General features: G+C 40.8%; 1 protein-coding gene across 1 annotated transcript in view; it reads right to left on the bottom strand.

Moving 5' to 3' along the window:
- CFAP299 (cilia and flagella associated protein 299) overlaps positions 1–16,441 on the bottom strand; it is a 634,310-nt gene that overhangs the window by 586,604 nt on the left and 31,265 nt on the right. Inside the window, exon 2 of the mRNA XM_068271140.1 lies at positions 5,726–5,856. Coding sequence (XP_068127241.1) covers positions 5,726–5,856 — 131 coding nt within the window. The remainder of the gene's footprint in view (positions 1–5,725; positions 5,857–16,441) is intronic.

Consider the following 16,441-nt stretch of genomic DNA (forward strand, 5'->3'; position numbering starts at 1 on the left):
ACCAACCAATCATAAGCATACCAAAAAGAAGTCCATACTGAACCCAATAGCAAAAAAGTGCAACTCCATGCAAGATGAATAATAATAAACTTTATTTAAGGAATGTTCATAAAAACAATTAAAAAAGGATCAGAGCTCCACACTCTGCGCACAGCAGACAATATATCTAAATACTGTAGAATAAATGTACAAATCTTGCGCAAACATAAGGGGAAAAGGTCACATCAAATGGGTACAGAATACAAATACACTGCCAGAAAAACACATGCATCCACAAATGACTAACAGCTCATGTATAATGAGCCGTGCACCACCATCTGATGAATGGACCCACTTACCCCCAGAATGCTGTTGTCCACTGAGCGAGGCTGGGCTCAAGAGCTGTCTGACGCGTATCGGACTTCCGTCCTTCGTCGGAGATCTCGGACGAAGGACGGAAGTCCGATACGCGTCAGACAGCTCTTGAGCCCAGCCTCGCTCAGTGGACAACAGCATTCTGGGGGTACGTGGGTCCATTCATCAGATGGTGGTGCACGGCTCATTATACATGAGCTGTTAGTCATTTGTGGATGCATGTGTTTTTCTGGCAGTGTATTTGTATTCTGTACCCATTTGATGTGACCTTTTCCCCTTATGTTTGCGCAAGATTTGTACATTTATTCTACAGTATTTAGATATATTGTCTGCTGTGCGCAGAGTGTGCAGCTCTGATCCTTTTTTAATTGTTTTTATGAACATTCCTTAACCACTTTACCCCCGCGCGTACGTATTTCTCCGCCCCTTTTTCCATCCTTTAAAAACCAGGGACGAAGAAACACGTACTTTCCGCGTTCCCGACGCTGCCCGCGCTCCCGCTCGTAAACACGCCGCCCGCCGCTAGTAAACACGCCGCCGCCCGCTCGCCCAGAGATCAATGAACGGGAAAATCCATTCCCGTTCGTTGATCTAAGCCCCGCAATGATCAGCTGCTCTCCTACGGGCAGCGCGATCATTGTGAGAAAAAACTCACGTGTCCAGCCTCCTTATTCTTCCTCCAAGCTTCCGGAAGGAAGCTTGGAGGTCGCATTAAAACAAAAAGTTACTGTGGCCATCTTGTGGCCAAATAGTAAACTACACCCTACACATTTTTCACATACAAATAAATGACTTTTACACATAAAATTAACTCATTACCTCCCACACTCCCCATTTTTTTTTTTTTTGTAATTAAAAAAAAATTAAAAAATTTACAATTAAAAAAAATACATAAATAGTTACCTTAGGGACTGAACTTTTTAAATATTTATGTCAAGAGGGTATAACACTGTTACTTTATAAACTATGGGCTTGTAATTAGGGATGGACGCAAAACTGAAAAAAATGCACCTTTATTTCCAAATAAAATATTGGCGCCAAACATTGTGATAGGGACATAATTTAAATGGTTTTATAACCGGGACAAAAGGGCAAATACGTTTCATGGGTTTTAATTACAGTAGCATGCATTATTTAAAAACTATAATGGCCGAAAACTGAAAAATAATTATTTTTTTCCCCACATTTTTCCTATTTTCCCATTAAAACACATTTAGAAAAAAATAATTCTTGGCATAATGTCCCACCTAAAGAAAGCCTAATTGGTGGCGAAAAAAACAAGATATAGTTCATTTCATTGCGATAAGTAATAATAAAGTTATAGACGAATGAATGGAAGGAGCGCTGAAAGGTGAAAATTGCTCTGGTGCTCAGGGGGTAAAACCCCTCAGTGGTGAAGTGGTTAAATAAAGTTTATTATTATTCATCTTGCATGGAGTTGCACTTTTTTGCTATTGGGTTCAGTATGGACTTCTTTTTGGTATTTAGGGTCTAAAAGCACATGAAAAAACTGTACTGCTTTTAGACACTTAAAACTTTAAGCTGAATCGCTCTAAAAAAATGCTACATGCAGCACATTTGAAATTTTAACCAAATCGCAATGCTACTGTGGGAACACCCTCATAGGGTGACACTGCACTAACGCTTCGTTGATCGCAACCAATCAGCACATTGCAATCGTCACTGGTGTGACCCAGCCCTCACTCTGTTTTACATTCTGAAATGTATCACAGGTAGAGATCCCTTTACTGCTGTCAGGTGCCTCACGGCAGAATGTTTGTTTACTGTGTGTTTTGAAGCCAGCAGAAATAATGCCTGGTCTCCCAGAATGCTCTTGGAAGAGATTTCTGCATAATAAACAGCCATCCCAATATACACTAATATATAGATACTAGAAGTATCTCTGATGCTGAAACCAGGATAATGAGTGTAAAAGTGGGTATAATGAAACATTTACTACCTTCTACTCTCTCACTGGAGTTTCTCTTGAAATTCAGCCTGATCTTTACATTTCTGGCCATAAACATCACCACCAACTTACATGTATGCCTACTGCAAGGAGTCACCCCCTTTAGCCCCACTTCTGCCGAAAACCTTTTTTCTGAATAGCAGCAATAGAGCATGCAGTAACAATGGTCCTTATTTTTCCCCTCAACTTTTTAAGTAGTTGCTCAAATAGCTGACTGAAAACACAGATTCCCTGTCAAACAAAAGTCATTCTAGTGGTCGCTGGATGCCAGTTTTTTCTAGCTCTTTAAAAACACACTCTCAGATTTTACCTAATGTAATGACTTCTATGTTTACATTTTCCAATACTTTAATGTTCTAAATGCCTTTTCTAAAGGATAACTTATCTACAATGATTCCAGGTGCATAAACATTGTTGCTTGTGCAAAGAAATGGATATGTGCCGGTCAAAAGCTACCCAAACACACCTGCATCATGTCAAACCCAAGGTCATGCTGATCAAAGTAAACATCTGAAGGACATGAACACTTGTCATCAAAAACTTCTCAGTGGGACAGTTGTATAATAAAATTGTTATAGGCCTGCAGAAGGAAGTGCGCAAGCACTACAGACTGGAGAGCCTGCAAAACATTTTCATTCCATTGTTTGTTTTTCAGGTCACTACTGTCGTGCTAGCTGCTTATCTGACAAAATGCTATTTTTAACAACCCGTATATTTACTCAGTTTGTTTTGTCTTACGCTGCATGTATCTGGCAGGGAACAGATGCAGATGTCATACTATGATGAATGATTATATAAGCATGAAATATATATATAAAACGGCAGAATGAAATAGCACACATCACAAATACAGATGATCACATGCACAGTTGCACACATGCAAATGCCCCCAAAATATCTTGGCTAAATTGTTGTACTTTGTCGTTTTGAACAATAATGTGCTCATACAGCTTTAGGAAAGGCAGTCAAATGCATTTTAACATTGTACATAGCTATTAGATATTCATGGCATTCATTTGCATAACAGCCTACAGGGGTCCTATGGGACCAAACAAGTTAGAATAAAGCTATTGTTTACTTTATGGACTGAATGCATTCCTCTCTTAGTTAAAACTGCTTACAAACTGGTCTGAACATAAATTTAACCCTTTTAGCTTCTGGGGTCTCATTCACATTTTTTTCCCAGGTAGCTTAGTCTTTTTACACAAAATCAGTTCATGCCATGGGTAAAATTTCCCATTTGACACAGCAGATAAATGACTATAAATGTCACAATATTGATCATTAGAGCATAGATGTGCCATCAAATCGATGCTATAATATGCTGAATTATTAAAATGCTACAAGCCTTTGTCTTTAAATTTACATTTCTGGCTGATTCAATTACACTTTTTTCTTCATTTTAAAAATGATTATATAAAACAGCAGTTATAGGTAACTGACTAATATAAAACATTTCCCTGCCCATTTTTTATAAAGATTAGGCTTAATTTAGAAACGCATATCGGGCTTGATTCACAAAGCGGTACTAACCTAGTTAGTACGCCTAAAGACTTTTGGGCGTGATAAGCATTGCACTAAGTAGGTTAGCACCGCTTTGAAGGATAAACTCGCGCACAAAGTTTTGCGCGCAAAGTCCGGTGCGCGCAAAACGTTGTATAACTGCGCGCAAGTTTATTTTATCACGCCTAAACTTAGTTTAGGCGTGGTAATGGGCTTTTCACCAGCGTGCTAACAGTTAGCACGGCTTTGTGAATCAAGCCCATCCTCTTTTAAAGAAAATTTGGTTCTTTTCCGTTAGCCGGGCGCATCCACTAGGTGGCGATAAAACTCCACCAGAGTTACATCTTTCCCTACTATCCATGGCGGCCTGGAGGGGGAATAGTAATTAATGCCACCTGGTGGTTGCGCCCGGCTAACTGAATAGTACTGAAAATTTAAAATAAATGCCCCTCTTAAAATTGAAATATTTGCATTTTAGCTACCTGTATGTACCTATAAAATCAGCAATAATGTTATTACTACTTACTGCATATATATATTTTTTTATATATTTTTTTTTCTTTAGGTGCTACCAATAGCCATACAGTCCCTAAATTTCTGCTGTAGCCCTCTCTGTCCCCTGTACACCCAAGGTCCTGTGCATGCACTAGTGATGGTCATGTAGATTTAAATAACTTCGAGTTGATGCAAATGTTTATACAAATTTATGTAGCTTGAAGATGAACCAATCAAATTTTACCTCAGCAGGATTTGATTTTCAAGCGGCATACATTTGCATAAAAATGTGCATACATTTGCAGCAACTCAGTTATTTGCATCTACTTGACCACCACTAGCATGCACTATAAGAGGTGCAGTGTTGAACAGAGAGCAACAATTCTTACAGTTATAGTGGCATGTAGTCAGCTTTAGCTGTGTGATGCACAGAGCCTTAGCAAGGGGTGTCCTTGCAATACTGTTGCTTCTTGGCAAGATCCTTCAACAGACACACATTATATACAAGATACTAGAGCTTCACACTGTGCTTGCCATAGAATGAGTTGTACACTTTTTTCTATTATTAATAATAGGGTTATATAATGGGTCTACTCTTTATACAAATGCTAAGCATAGTTCTAACTGAGCGTAATGATAAATAAAAACAACTGTACTGCTGCAGAAGTCTTCATATGAGATTCAGTCTCGCAGATAGTATTCTTATTTAAACATCTGAAAATCCTGTCACATACAGGGAGTAGGATACATGTGGACGCTCATGAACAATCTTCTTTTAAGAACAGCAAATTGTAACCAACAATATTTGGCACTTGTGGTTTGTCTATTCCAGTCTGTTACTTGGTTTCCTGCAGCCTAAAGACACAGTAAAAAGCATCTAAAGAGGAACAAATGAGGCTGCCGGAAAGGAAGAGAACACTCTACCACAGAAGACTAAATAATGACTATGTTATTGCTGTCAAGATTGGTACTCGTGTTTCAATGATCAAACAGAACAGCGGAAGCTACCAGGGAAATCTTGATTTTACTGTCACTAACAGAGCACTTGGGACATTCTGGGCAGGGATTCCTCTTGATGTGTTCCAGCGCTCGCCTTGTTTCTGCATACATTTTTAGAAAATATGTACTGTCCTTGTGCTTTCATCATGGTCTGTTGGTTGTGCTTGGATATTTTTTATGTTTATTCTTTTTTCAAAAATTAGTAGCTTACAGTCAAATGTGGTTGCACATCAGATATCTTCCAGCTCGGTCACCCCAACTGATCTGTGCAACACATGTCTTGGTACAAGATCAGATCTGTAACTAGTATCCTTACTTGATGCCAAGGGGAAGCACATGCCTATAAAACTGTTTCTAATTACACAAAAGGTCTACAAGGAATGTGGTTACACAAATGTGCCTTACTTTTGCTGAGTTTTCTGGGAGAGCCTGGAAGCCTCGGCGGCAGCTTTTCTTGCTTCAAACTCTTCCCTCTTTAAAACTTCTCCACTTCCTCTGTAGCCCAGTTCAACCAGCTGTCGGGCTAACTCTTCATCCTGGACAAACAATGGCTTGTGGGTGATTACAGTGTGTGATAGGAATATGTTGGTGCTTTATAAATTAATAATAATAATAATAATAATTAAAAGGCAGCTTTATCACAAAAGGAACATGAATATATCTGTTTTATTCTGAACCTAAATACTGTGTTTCTCTTGCTTGTACCTAAATGCTTTTAAAGGACCACTATCACAAAAAATTGCAAAATTTAAAATACATGTGTATGCACACATATACTGTACTGTACATATACTGAGTGGCCAAAAAATTAGAGACACCCATTATTTGAAAGTAAACCAGTCCAACAGTGACAGAGTGATGTAACGATGCAGAGTTGCTTATATAAGGAACGCTCAGCTTCAAAAGACATAGTTATCGGAAGTTAATGTCAAAATGAGGAAGATGGAATATTTAAGTAACTTTGAAGAAGGGATAATTGCCAGGGCAAGAAGAGCTGGTGACCATGGTGCACATGCACCATCAGGTCCCACATTAACTAGGCAACAGTAACCAGGAAGTAACAAAGAAGGACGGCTCATATATAGCGGCAGGCGCCGTCTATGCGCACGCCCTCCTTCTCCTTCGCATTTAAACGCCGGTCTGGCGTGTACACTCTGCGGTGTCCTCTCTCCTTTCAAAGCGGGGTGACGCCCGCGGAGCTAGCGGGATTGTCCTGAGGGGAGCCGACTGTTCCCTGCTGCATGCACCTGGTCCACCTTTACCTGGGGATAAGTATCTTCTTACCAGCACCTCACATTCCTCTCATGCACTTTACACTATAGGCTGCTCCTATTACGTTTATTGCATTTTATTGCACTCAGATATATTTATTGATTGGTTTGATATTTGTCTTTTGTATTTGTTCTACATGCATATGCACTTTCATGATTTTTTGCACATATTATATACTGAACCCGGGTTCTGGTAATAGTGGGCTCTTGATAGACGCCCACTATGCTGATAGTATTGCATCATTTAGAGATCTTTTCAGGTGCTGTATAACTCATTATCATGTCATTATATTATGCCATTTATCCACATTAAGTGATTCATTGATTATGACATTATTAATTATTGATTCCTTTCAGCAGGGTACAGATTTTGCAGCTGTTTTTATTGGTTTTAGCATTTTTGTGTTGAATCTCATTGTGTCCCTTAATATTATTATTTTTGTTTAAAATTTAATAAACTTTTTTGTAATCTTTTAAATGGTGCTTGCCATGTGGGCTTTCTTTCTCTTCTATAGTATGTATTCCTGATTTTGAGCCCTAGCACATTTGATGCATTGTTTACATTGCGGGTGTTGCGGACAAACATATTTCTTGTGTCCTAGTCTTAAGGTGTCCTTTCCTATGTCACCTTCTCGGTCCAGCACCCTGCAATTTATGTATATGTAGAGCCGTCTTATTGTTGAACTGCTCATTGCATTTCTTTATTATAACACGGTGAGATTCAACATGGAGGGGTTTATTGACAATTTGGAGACTGTATGGAGTAGAAAGTTTGAAGCTGTTTTCTCTGGGATAGACCCACAGGGTGGGGGTGGTGTTCCTGATGAGGCTAAACAATTATGTAGAAAATTCAAAGACCTTAATAAAATGTATTTGAGATTGTGGTGGAATGTTCATAGTCTCAAACAATACAAGGATGAGAAAATTTATCCCAGGGGCCTGAGGGTCCAGATTTTCCCAGCTTGGGAGGTTGAGGATGAGTATAGGACAACCTGGGAGATGGGTCTGGCCAAATGTTCTGTCATCATTATCGATATGTTAATCGAGCATGATCAAAAATTGTTGGCTCAGAAAAAAGCAGAAATAAAAAAAATTGAGGCCTCACTTATGACCCTTGACAGGAACACCATTGTCCAACCTTTCCTTAAAGAGAACCCGAGGTGTGTTTAAAGAATGTGATCTGCATACAGAGGCTGGATCTGCCTATACAGCCCAGCCTCTGTTGCTATCCCAAACCCCACTAAGGTCCCCTTGCACTCTGCAATGCCTCATAAATCACAGCCGTGCTGTGAGGTTGTGTTTACATCTGTAGTGTCAGTCTCAGCTGCTCCCCCGCCTCCTGCATAGCTCCGGTCCCTGCCCCCATCCCTTCCCTCCAATCAGCAGGGAGGGAAGGGATGCAGGCGGGGACTGGAGTTCTGCAGGAGGCTGGGAGAGCAGCAGACTGACACTATAGAGATAAACACAGCCAGCTCTGACAAGCTGTGTGTCAGCAGCGTGGCTGTGATTTATGAGGGATTGCAGAGTGCAGGGGGACCTTAGGGGGGTTTGGGATAGCAACAGAGGCTGGGCTGTATAGGCAGATCCAGCCTCTGTATGCAGATAATATTCTTCAAACCCACCTCGGGTTCTCTTTAATTAACTAAAATTGGATATGGAGAGTTTTGAGAAATTTATTATTGATGGTAAAAAGAAGAAGTTGACTAGGGATCGTCAGGATTATGACAATGGAGCAGCCTATAGGTGGAGACATAGAGGCAATGGGAGAAAGCGTAGGAGACGCCCCAAACCTAATAAACCTAATGGGCCAAATGGTGGAGAAATTCCACGGATAGTATTGCATCATTTAGAGATCTTTTCAGGTGCTGTATAACTCATTATCTTGTCATTATATTATGCCATTTATCCATATTAAGTGATTCATTGATTATGACATTATTGATTATTGATTCCTTGCAGCAGGGTACAGATTTTGCCGCTGTTTTTATTGGTTTTAACATTTTTGTGTTGAATCTCATTGTGTCTCATTGTGTATTATTATTTTTGTTTAAAATTGAATAAACTTTTTTGTAATCTTTCAAATGGTGCTTGCCATGTGGGCTTTCTTTCTCTTCTATAGTATGTATTCCTGCTTTTGAGTCCTAGCACATTTGATGCATTGTTTACATTGCGGGTGTTGCGGACAAACATATTTCTTGTGTCATATATAGCGGCAGGATGTGAAGAATGTGATGCAGCTGTAGACGCAGGTTGTGCAGTGTGAAGGACGGCGCTTGGACACAGTGTACAGCTGGAAGATGGATAGAGAAGAGGAGTGCACTGCTGGATTGGTAAGTGCTACCCTGCAACTGTAGATTCTGAATATAAAATACACTGACTTTTTACCCCCAGGTGTCACTCACAGTAGGTTGTAAAAATATGACAGATCTGAGAGGGGGATTCTCTGGGTTTTCTAAAAGCACTTACTGAACGGCAGTTGATAATTACAACTGCAAAAATAGTGTGCAGGCCGGCATCTTTGTATAGATCCTTTGAGAGAGTGCATTTGTAAAGAATGACACCAAGAATCCCACATAAAGATGTGGACTAGTACAAAACCTGTCAGATCTATACTACCAACTCTAAGTGATTGCAACACAGGAATAAAAGTAATCTATAGTGCATTTTACTATGGGAGAAATCTACATCTTATATGTGTGTGTGTGTGTGTGTGTGTGTGTGTGTGTGTGTGTGTGTGTGTGTGTGTGTGTGTGTGTGTGTGTGTGTGTTTTTTAAATTGTGGTCCTTTAAAATGGTTGTGACAGATGGTTCCTCAGCCTAACCCTGCACAGAGATTTAAGATTAATTGCACCGCTGAATACATATGGAAATTCACATAGCCCCCCAAGGCTACATCATTTTTATTTTTTGAGTTCCTCTATCATGTAAGTTTAAATAACCTAGCCAGGTTGGTCTGCCATTTTTTTTTACCTTTCCCTGAGTGTAGTGTAAGCAGGCTCTATTGCAGCTTTTTAACCTCCTTAGCGGTAACCCCGTGTGTGACACGGGGTAAGCCGCCGGAGGGTGCCGCTCAGGCCCTGCTGGGCCGATTTACTTAATTTTTTTTTTGCTGGACGCAGCTAGCACTTTGCTAGCTGTGCCAGCACCCCGATCGCCGCCGCCGCGCGCCCGATCGCCGCTATCCGGTGCGGCGCGCGGCCCCCCCCCCCCCCAGACCCCGAGCGCTGCCTGGCCAATCAGTGCCAGGCAGCGCCGAGGGGTGGATCGGGTCTCCCAATGACGTCCCGACGTCGGTGACGTCATTCCGCCCCGTCGCCATGGCGACGGGGGAAGCCCTCCAGGAAATCCCGTTCTTTGAACGGGATTTCCTGATCGCCTATCGCCGGAGGCAATCGGCGGGGCTGGGGGGATGCCGCTGAGCAGCGGCTATCATGTAGCGAGCCCTCGGCTCGCTACATGATTTAAAAAAAAAATAATTTAAAAAAAACTGCTGCGCTGCCCCCTGGCGGTATTTTTCATACCGCCAAGGGGGTTAAGCAGATCCGATACCTGTTTATACCTTGCAGCTAGAGGAGTTATAGTGTGGCATCTAGATCTGTTCTTAAAATGTATCTGATGCTGCACACATCCAAAAGTGGATAGTTTTACTGTGAAACAAGAGATAGCTCTGGTGAGGCCCTGACATGTCCCATATGTCAAAGTCTCTAGTTTTAATTAATTTTAGGGACAGGTGGGTTTTGCAAATTCGGAGGATGCTGAGCACAAGTTAAGTATTCTTCATCAATTGTTTGATTACAGCACCCATCCTGCTGCACCCGTAAGTAACTTAACAGTCAAAGCAGATTGCCATTTGTTTTTATAGCTTTCCCTCTCCAATGGGAACATACTGTACAAGAGATGATATAAACTTAGGGATTGCACCGCTTTTCTGTAGAATTGTACCAGATATGAAAGCGCATGGTAATCAATAGGCTCATTCACATCTAATGAGGTTCACGCATGTGGATAAAAAAAAAATCAGCAAAATATTGGGCACCGTTTGCGATTCCCATTGCTGACAGTCAGTTACTGCAAGCCAACACAAGCATTATTTAAAATGCACATTGCAAATGAAAAATTGTGGAAACCACTGACATTTTCCACAGACATAATATGTGTTCAAAATTGATTGCAAGTGGATCGATTGGGTATGTTGGGGGCAGCAGATTACAGTTATCAAAAGTGAAAGAAAAATTGACCAGTGTATTGTGACCTTAACTCTGATGATAGGTCCTCTTTAAAGTCAATTTGCAGAAAACCACTTTTCAATACATGCTATATCTTTAAGAAAGAAGGAAATAAAAATGATTTTCGCTTATTATCTAAAGCCAGTTTTCACACTTCCTTATCAAGCTATACAGTGGCATATTTAAATATTTACCATGGCCTTAAGGTGGTAGTGAGTAAATACTTAGTGAAGCAACAGTGTGGGTGGGACGAATGTTAGTACAAGATTAGGATGAGTTCAGCTGAGTTGCATTCCGATACTAAACACATTTATTAAGATAATTTTAACAAGACTCCAGATTACTTCAACCATGCATAAAACCCAGGCGAATAAATGCACATACTCCTCTATAGCCATGATCCTTAGAGTACTGCATGTGTGTGCTTGCATGTTTTATTTATGTGTTTACTAACTCAGACAAGTGAAATATATGTTTATGGAGCTTCACAATTCCCCTTAACAAGACAGACAAGTGTGGTTGGGGATCTGCACAGCTTCCTTGGTTGATGGGTGATTGACCAGGGATACCAGGCAACATCCAACGCATAATCAAACTGGCCCAAAACAGCCAGCACACCATGTAAAATGAAGATTGATGATTTCTTAAAATGAATCTAAGGTGAAAAATGAAATTCAGGTTGTATATATGCCTACGTAAAGGCAAGGCTCTGGATACCATAGAGCATTCCCGGTCCTTGGTCTGTTCCATTGTTCCTGCACCATCCCAGGTGGATGCTATTCAGCCTGTTACGTCAAACAGGTCTAAAGCGTTTCTTGTGCAGCCATCGGAACTACTTTGAGATGCAAACAGTTCCGAACTCGAGCGCATCCATACAACAATGCGCAAGTCCAAGCTCATGCCTGTACAGTACAAAGGCTATGGAGCTACTCTGGGGTGCAATTAATTCTGAAGGCTATATGAGGAGTACCAAAGACCTAGAAGAATGAGTGGCTTCCACAGGGGACGGTGCAGGTAAGATATGATGGACTGAGGTCCGGGAAGGCTCTATGGTATCCAGAGCCTTCCCTCTACAAAGGTATGTATAAAACCTGAAGTGAAGTGAATTTTTGCACTTGAGATTTGTTTTAAATGTGAAATAGACATTTGCCTTCTTTAAATTGACACTGAAGCAAAATAAAAACTCATGAGATAATGAATTGCTTGTGTACTACGGATAATTAATAGAAAATTAGAAACAAAAAAAATAATGTTATATTTTTATTTTCAGGTATATAGCTTTTTTTTTTATAACATTGCATCACTCTCTAATAATTGCAGTTTCCACAATACACTCAGCATTTTAAATGGTTTTACAGAGCAGGCTACTGACCCTTTCTCTGCAGTAAAACCATATACAAAGACAAAACAGAGATAAGTGCTTCAAAATACAGTGCTGTCCACAACTTTATAAAGTCGCAGAGCTCGCAGAAGCTCTTTTGCATAGATAACAGCTGACGTTTCTTAACTCTTCCTGTACTGGAAACAATATGAGATGCATATCTGTGCTAATAATGTTTTATTTCTTAGCAGTTCAAAACATACAAATTATTATATCATAAGTCTATTTTTACTTCAGATTCCCTTTAAACCGGAGATATTTCCAATAATTACACTTATTATAGAAGGGAATTTACCCTGTATACCCTCCAGCTGGCTTTAGCAGGTCTAGTTTTCAATTTTTAGGGGTGTCAGGCAGCCTCTCACTAATTACTGGCATATTTATTTGCAAGTCAGATCCTGCTTTTAAGGAGCTAGAGTAGTATTAGTGTAATCACCATGGACACAAGGAGCTTGTAAGTTCTCCCATGTTTTGTGTGGGCACCTAGTGCTTGCACCTAGTAAGTCTGTGTCTTCTTCAAAGTAATTAGTGGAAGGGTTTGCTATAACCAGATGAAAAACTGGTCAATGTAGACAAGACAAGACAAGATACAAAATATTTATATTGCGCTTTTCTCCTGGCTGCAGCCACTAAGGGGCACTCTATAGGCAGTAGCAGTGTTAGGGAGTCTTGCCCAAGATCTCCTACTGGATAGGTGCTAGCTTACAGAACAGGAAGAGCCGAGATTCAAACCCAGATCTCCTGTGTCAGAGGCAAAACCCTTAACAAGAACTGATTATAAGGAATACGTTTTAGCCAACAAGGCCATGAATAGGTGACAGACTGTTGGAACCCGTGCCCAATATCTGCTGCTGTGTATTTATGTGCAATTACTTTTTTAAGGTTCTTTGTTGAACTGATATTTTAGAATATTTCTTTTGAATGACTTTTTAGAAGAAGAACTGTGACCAAGGATTGGACTTTATCCCAATAAATAGCTGATACCCCCTTTCCCAAAATAAATCTTTACCTTTTTCTCGAACAGATCATCATGGGTGTCTGTGGTCTGTGGTGTGATATTGTGGTGAAACCCTTCCCACGGGGAGATATCAGCACCTAGGTCCTGACATCACACAGTGGGAGCCTTGTTGCATTGTGGGAAATAACGGCTATTTCCAAATGCCTAGCAACCAGTATTTCCCTCTGTCCATATGTATATCTATAAAAAAACAACCTTTTAGCCTGTCGCATTGTTAGGGGGTGTGGATATAGATAACGCCAGTTGGAGCGGTCTATTTTTTCATGTCTGCCATTAGTAAAGATGATTACAGGCTGAATGTGGATCAAACAAAATGAACAACTTACATGGTGAATATAAATCATGTATTGAAGTTGAAGAGAAATCGAGAGCCCAATATGGTGTAGTATGTCAAAATTGATTGGATAAATGAAACAGTGAGATGGTAATACTCACAAACACGGGTTACCACCTAGGTAACCACTCATTAGGCAGGTGAGGAGATTAGACCTGTCCTCACTCAAGATTAAGAAGTCGCTCTCTGTAGATAGGAAGAAAGGGGGTAGATCACCCCTCCACCTGGGGTGGACTCAAATATATTGGTAGGTGCACAGAGGCGCCAGAAGGATAAAAGTACATAAAATTTTTTAAAAATTGCTGGGAGGAAGTGGTGGACTCGCCTCCGTTAAAGCAGACACCAAGGACTGTAAATATATAGATATACACAGCCCACTTCTTCAGGCAATAAGCAGGGGATAAACAACAGCAATTCAGTTATAGCAAGCAGAGCACCTCCACAGAGGTGCTCTGTGGAGGTGCTCTGCTTGCTATAACTGAATTGCTGTTGTTTATCCCCTGCTTATTGCCTGAAGAAGTGGGCTGTGCCCGCGAAACGCGTTGCATCTTTGGGGTATTTTCAATAAATGTGTATATCTATATATTTACAGTCCTTGGTGTCTGCTTTAACGGAGGCGAGTCCACCACTTCCTCCCAGCAATTTTTTAAAAATGTTATGTACTTTTATCCTTCTGGCGCCTCTGTTTACCTACCAATATAAATCATGTATTGAGTTCTCTTATTTTTACTCTGCAAATATATTGATTTATTTTGTTCCCCTTTTTTATACAGTTCCACTTTAAGTAATGTAGTAGTACTAGTTACTGCCCAAGATGAGTTTGTGCCACAAAGAGTGACTGGCAGGGACTATTCTATCCTTAGACAATTAAAGTGTACCAGAGATCAAAAAAATAAAAGAAAATTAATAATACCTGGGGCTTCCTCCAGCCCCATCTGCTCAGATCGCTCCCACGCTGCCGTCCTCCACTGCCAGCAGCTACAAGAACCGGGTCCCGTCACTGCCGTCAGTCGGAGCCAGTCTATCGTAAGAGATGTGCGCTGTTTGCTTATCTCTCTCTCTCTCTGGAGAGATACGTAAAGGGTGCACTTCTGCGTAGGCTGGCTCCGATGACGTCAGTGACAGGACCCGATTCTCGTAGCTGCGTGCGGCCAGTATGTATTGGAGCCCCAGGTATGTATCATTTTTTTTTTTTTATATGTGATCTCCCTTTAATAAACCCTGGATTCACCCTTTCTGAAACAGGATGTATGCATGTTGGATTGATGTGGCTTAGTAAAATGTATTAGCTATAGGCTCACATACACCAGTATGTGGTTCTGGATGTGCAGCATTGCTTTCAGGGACATAAAGAGACGATTTGCATATTTGGGAGAGATGCTTCATGGGAAACCACAGCTGCTCACTTAAAGCTGAACTATTGCAAATACCTTTTGTTTAAAAGGGAACCTTAACCCACGGCCCAAAAAAATTTTTCACTTACCTGGGTCTTCCCCAAGCCCTCTGCAGCCGTACTGTGCCCTCACCGCTCCTTCGAGTGTGCTCCAGGCCCCGCCGCTGATTAGTTTTATTTTCTGCAGACTGAGAGGGGTCTGGGGGAAGCCCCAGGTAAGTGAATCTTTTTTTTTTTATTTTGCTGTGGGTTAAGGTTCCCTGTAAAAAGCCAAAAATTATATTCAGAGTAGCTTTTTAGTAAGAGTGCTTTGCAATCTCCTTAACCCTTTCCACTCGTATGTCCCGCATAGTGGGACATACGGAAAAACCCGATGCGCTCGTATGTCCAGCTATGCGGGACATCCCTGCAGCGGCAGTTTGCAGCGCTTTCGGACCGCCGCAAACCGCTGCTCTGTATGCGCCGGTTTGTAGGCATGTAATACTACATGCCCACACTGGTAGTGCCCCCCTTCCCCATACCTGATGACCCCCATCAGCGGAATAAGGAAGTGACATTTAGATTTAAATGTCACTTCCGTTTCTTTCTTGTTTTTTGTTTTGTTTTTAATAAAAAATAGCTGCAGATTCAGTTTTGCAAATTCCATTCTGCAAAAAAAAATAAAAAATGAAAATCATTGCAGATTACATTTTTTTTTTCTTGCAGATTGCCTGCAAACTTGTTAACAGAAAGAATGGCATCCTATGGGATGGACTGGGGGAGGGTGTAAATAGTAGCCAGTATTTTTTTGCTAATCTGCCCAATTGAAATACCAACGATTGCATTGTGTGTAGGGACAGTAAGACCCTGGGTGGCGGGCATAAAACCACCTATTATTGCGAAACTTGCTCACGCAGGCCCGGATTACACCCAGGAAACGGTTTTTCAATTTACCATACCTTGGTTTCTCCTCTGCTACCAGCCAATAGAAGATGCCAAACTGTCCAAATACGGTATCAAATTACACGTTATAATGTGTTCTTTAAAATAAGATATACCATGTTCATGTGTTATGTTCCATGTTAAAATGGGGGAGAGTGTAAGAGGAAGAGCGCATTTCCTTAAAAAAAAACTCAGAGCAGAAACAACTTCGTTTAGGAAAGAACTCCGAGTGGAAAGGGTTAAACCTGCCTAGTTGTTCTAGGTCACCATGCGCTTTCTGGGTATTTTGGTATATACTGTGCTTCATCTATGCATTTGGGCTGTTCAACTTTAATTTGCTCACTGGAATTATCCAGCAGACATGTGTTAAAATGCAATAAATGTCATGGATGGGGTCTATTCTACAGAGACTGGATGGGTAGTTAGATTTATAACCAATATATAAACTTCTCTTTAGGACTCCCTCCTTTCCTACTCCTATAATTCTTGCACACTTCTTAACTCTTAAATGAAACATCAGACCTGGAGGTTAAGCAAAAGGCAAAGCTTCTCTGATTTATTCTTAGGAGAGTGAGAA

The sequence above is a fragment of the Hyperolius riggenbachi genome, chromosome 1 (genome assembly GCF_040937935.1).
Source record: "Hyperolius riggenbachi isolate aHypRig1 chromosome 1, aHypRig1.pri, whole genome shotgun sequence".
In the NCBI taxonomy this organism is placed as follows: domain Eukaryota; kingdom Metazoa; phylum Chordata; class Amphibia; order Anura; family Hyperoliidae; genus Hyperolius; species Hyperolius riggenbachi.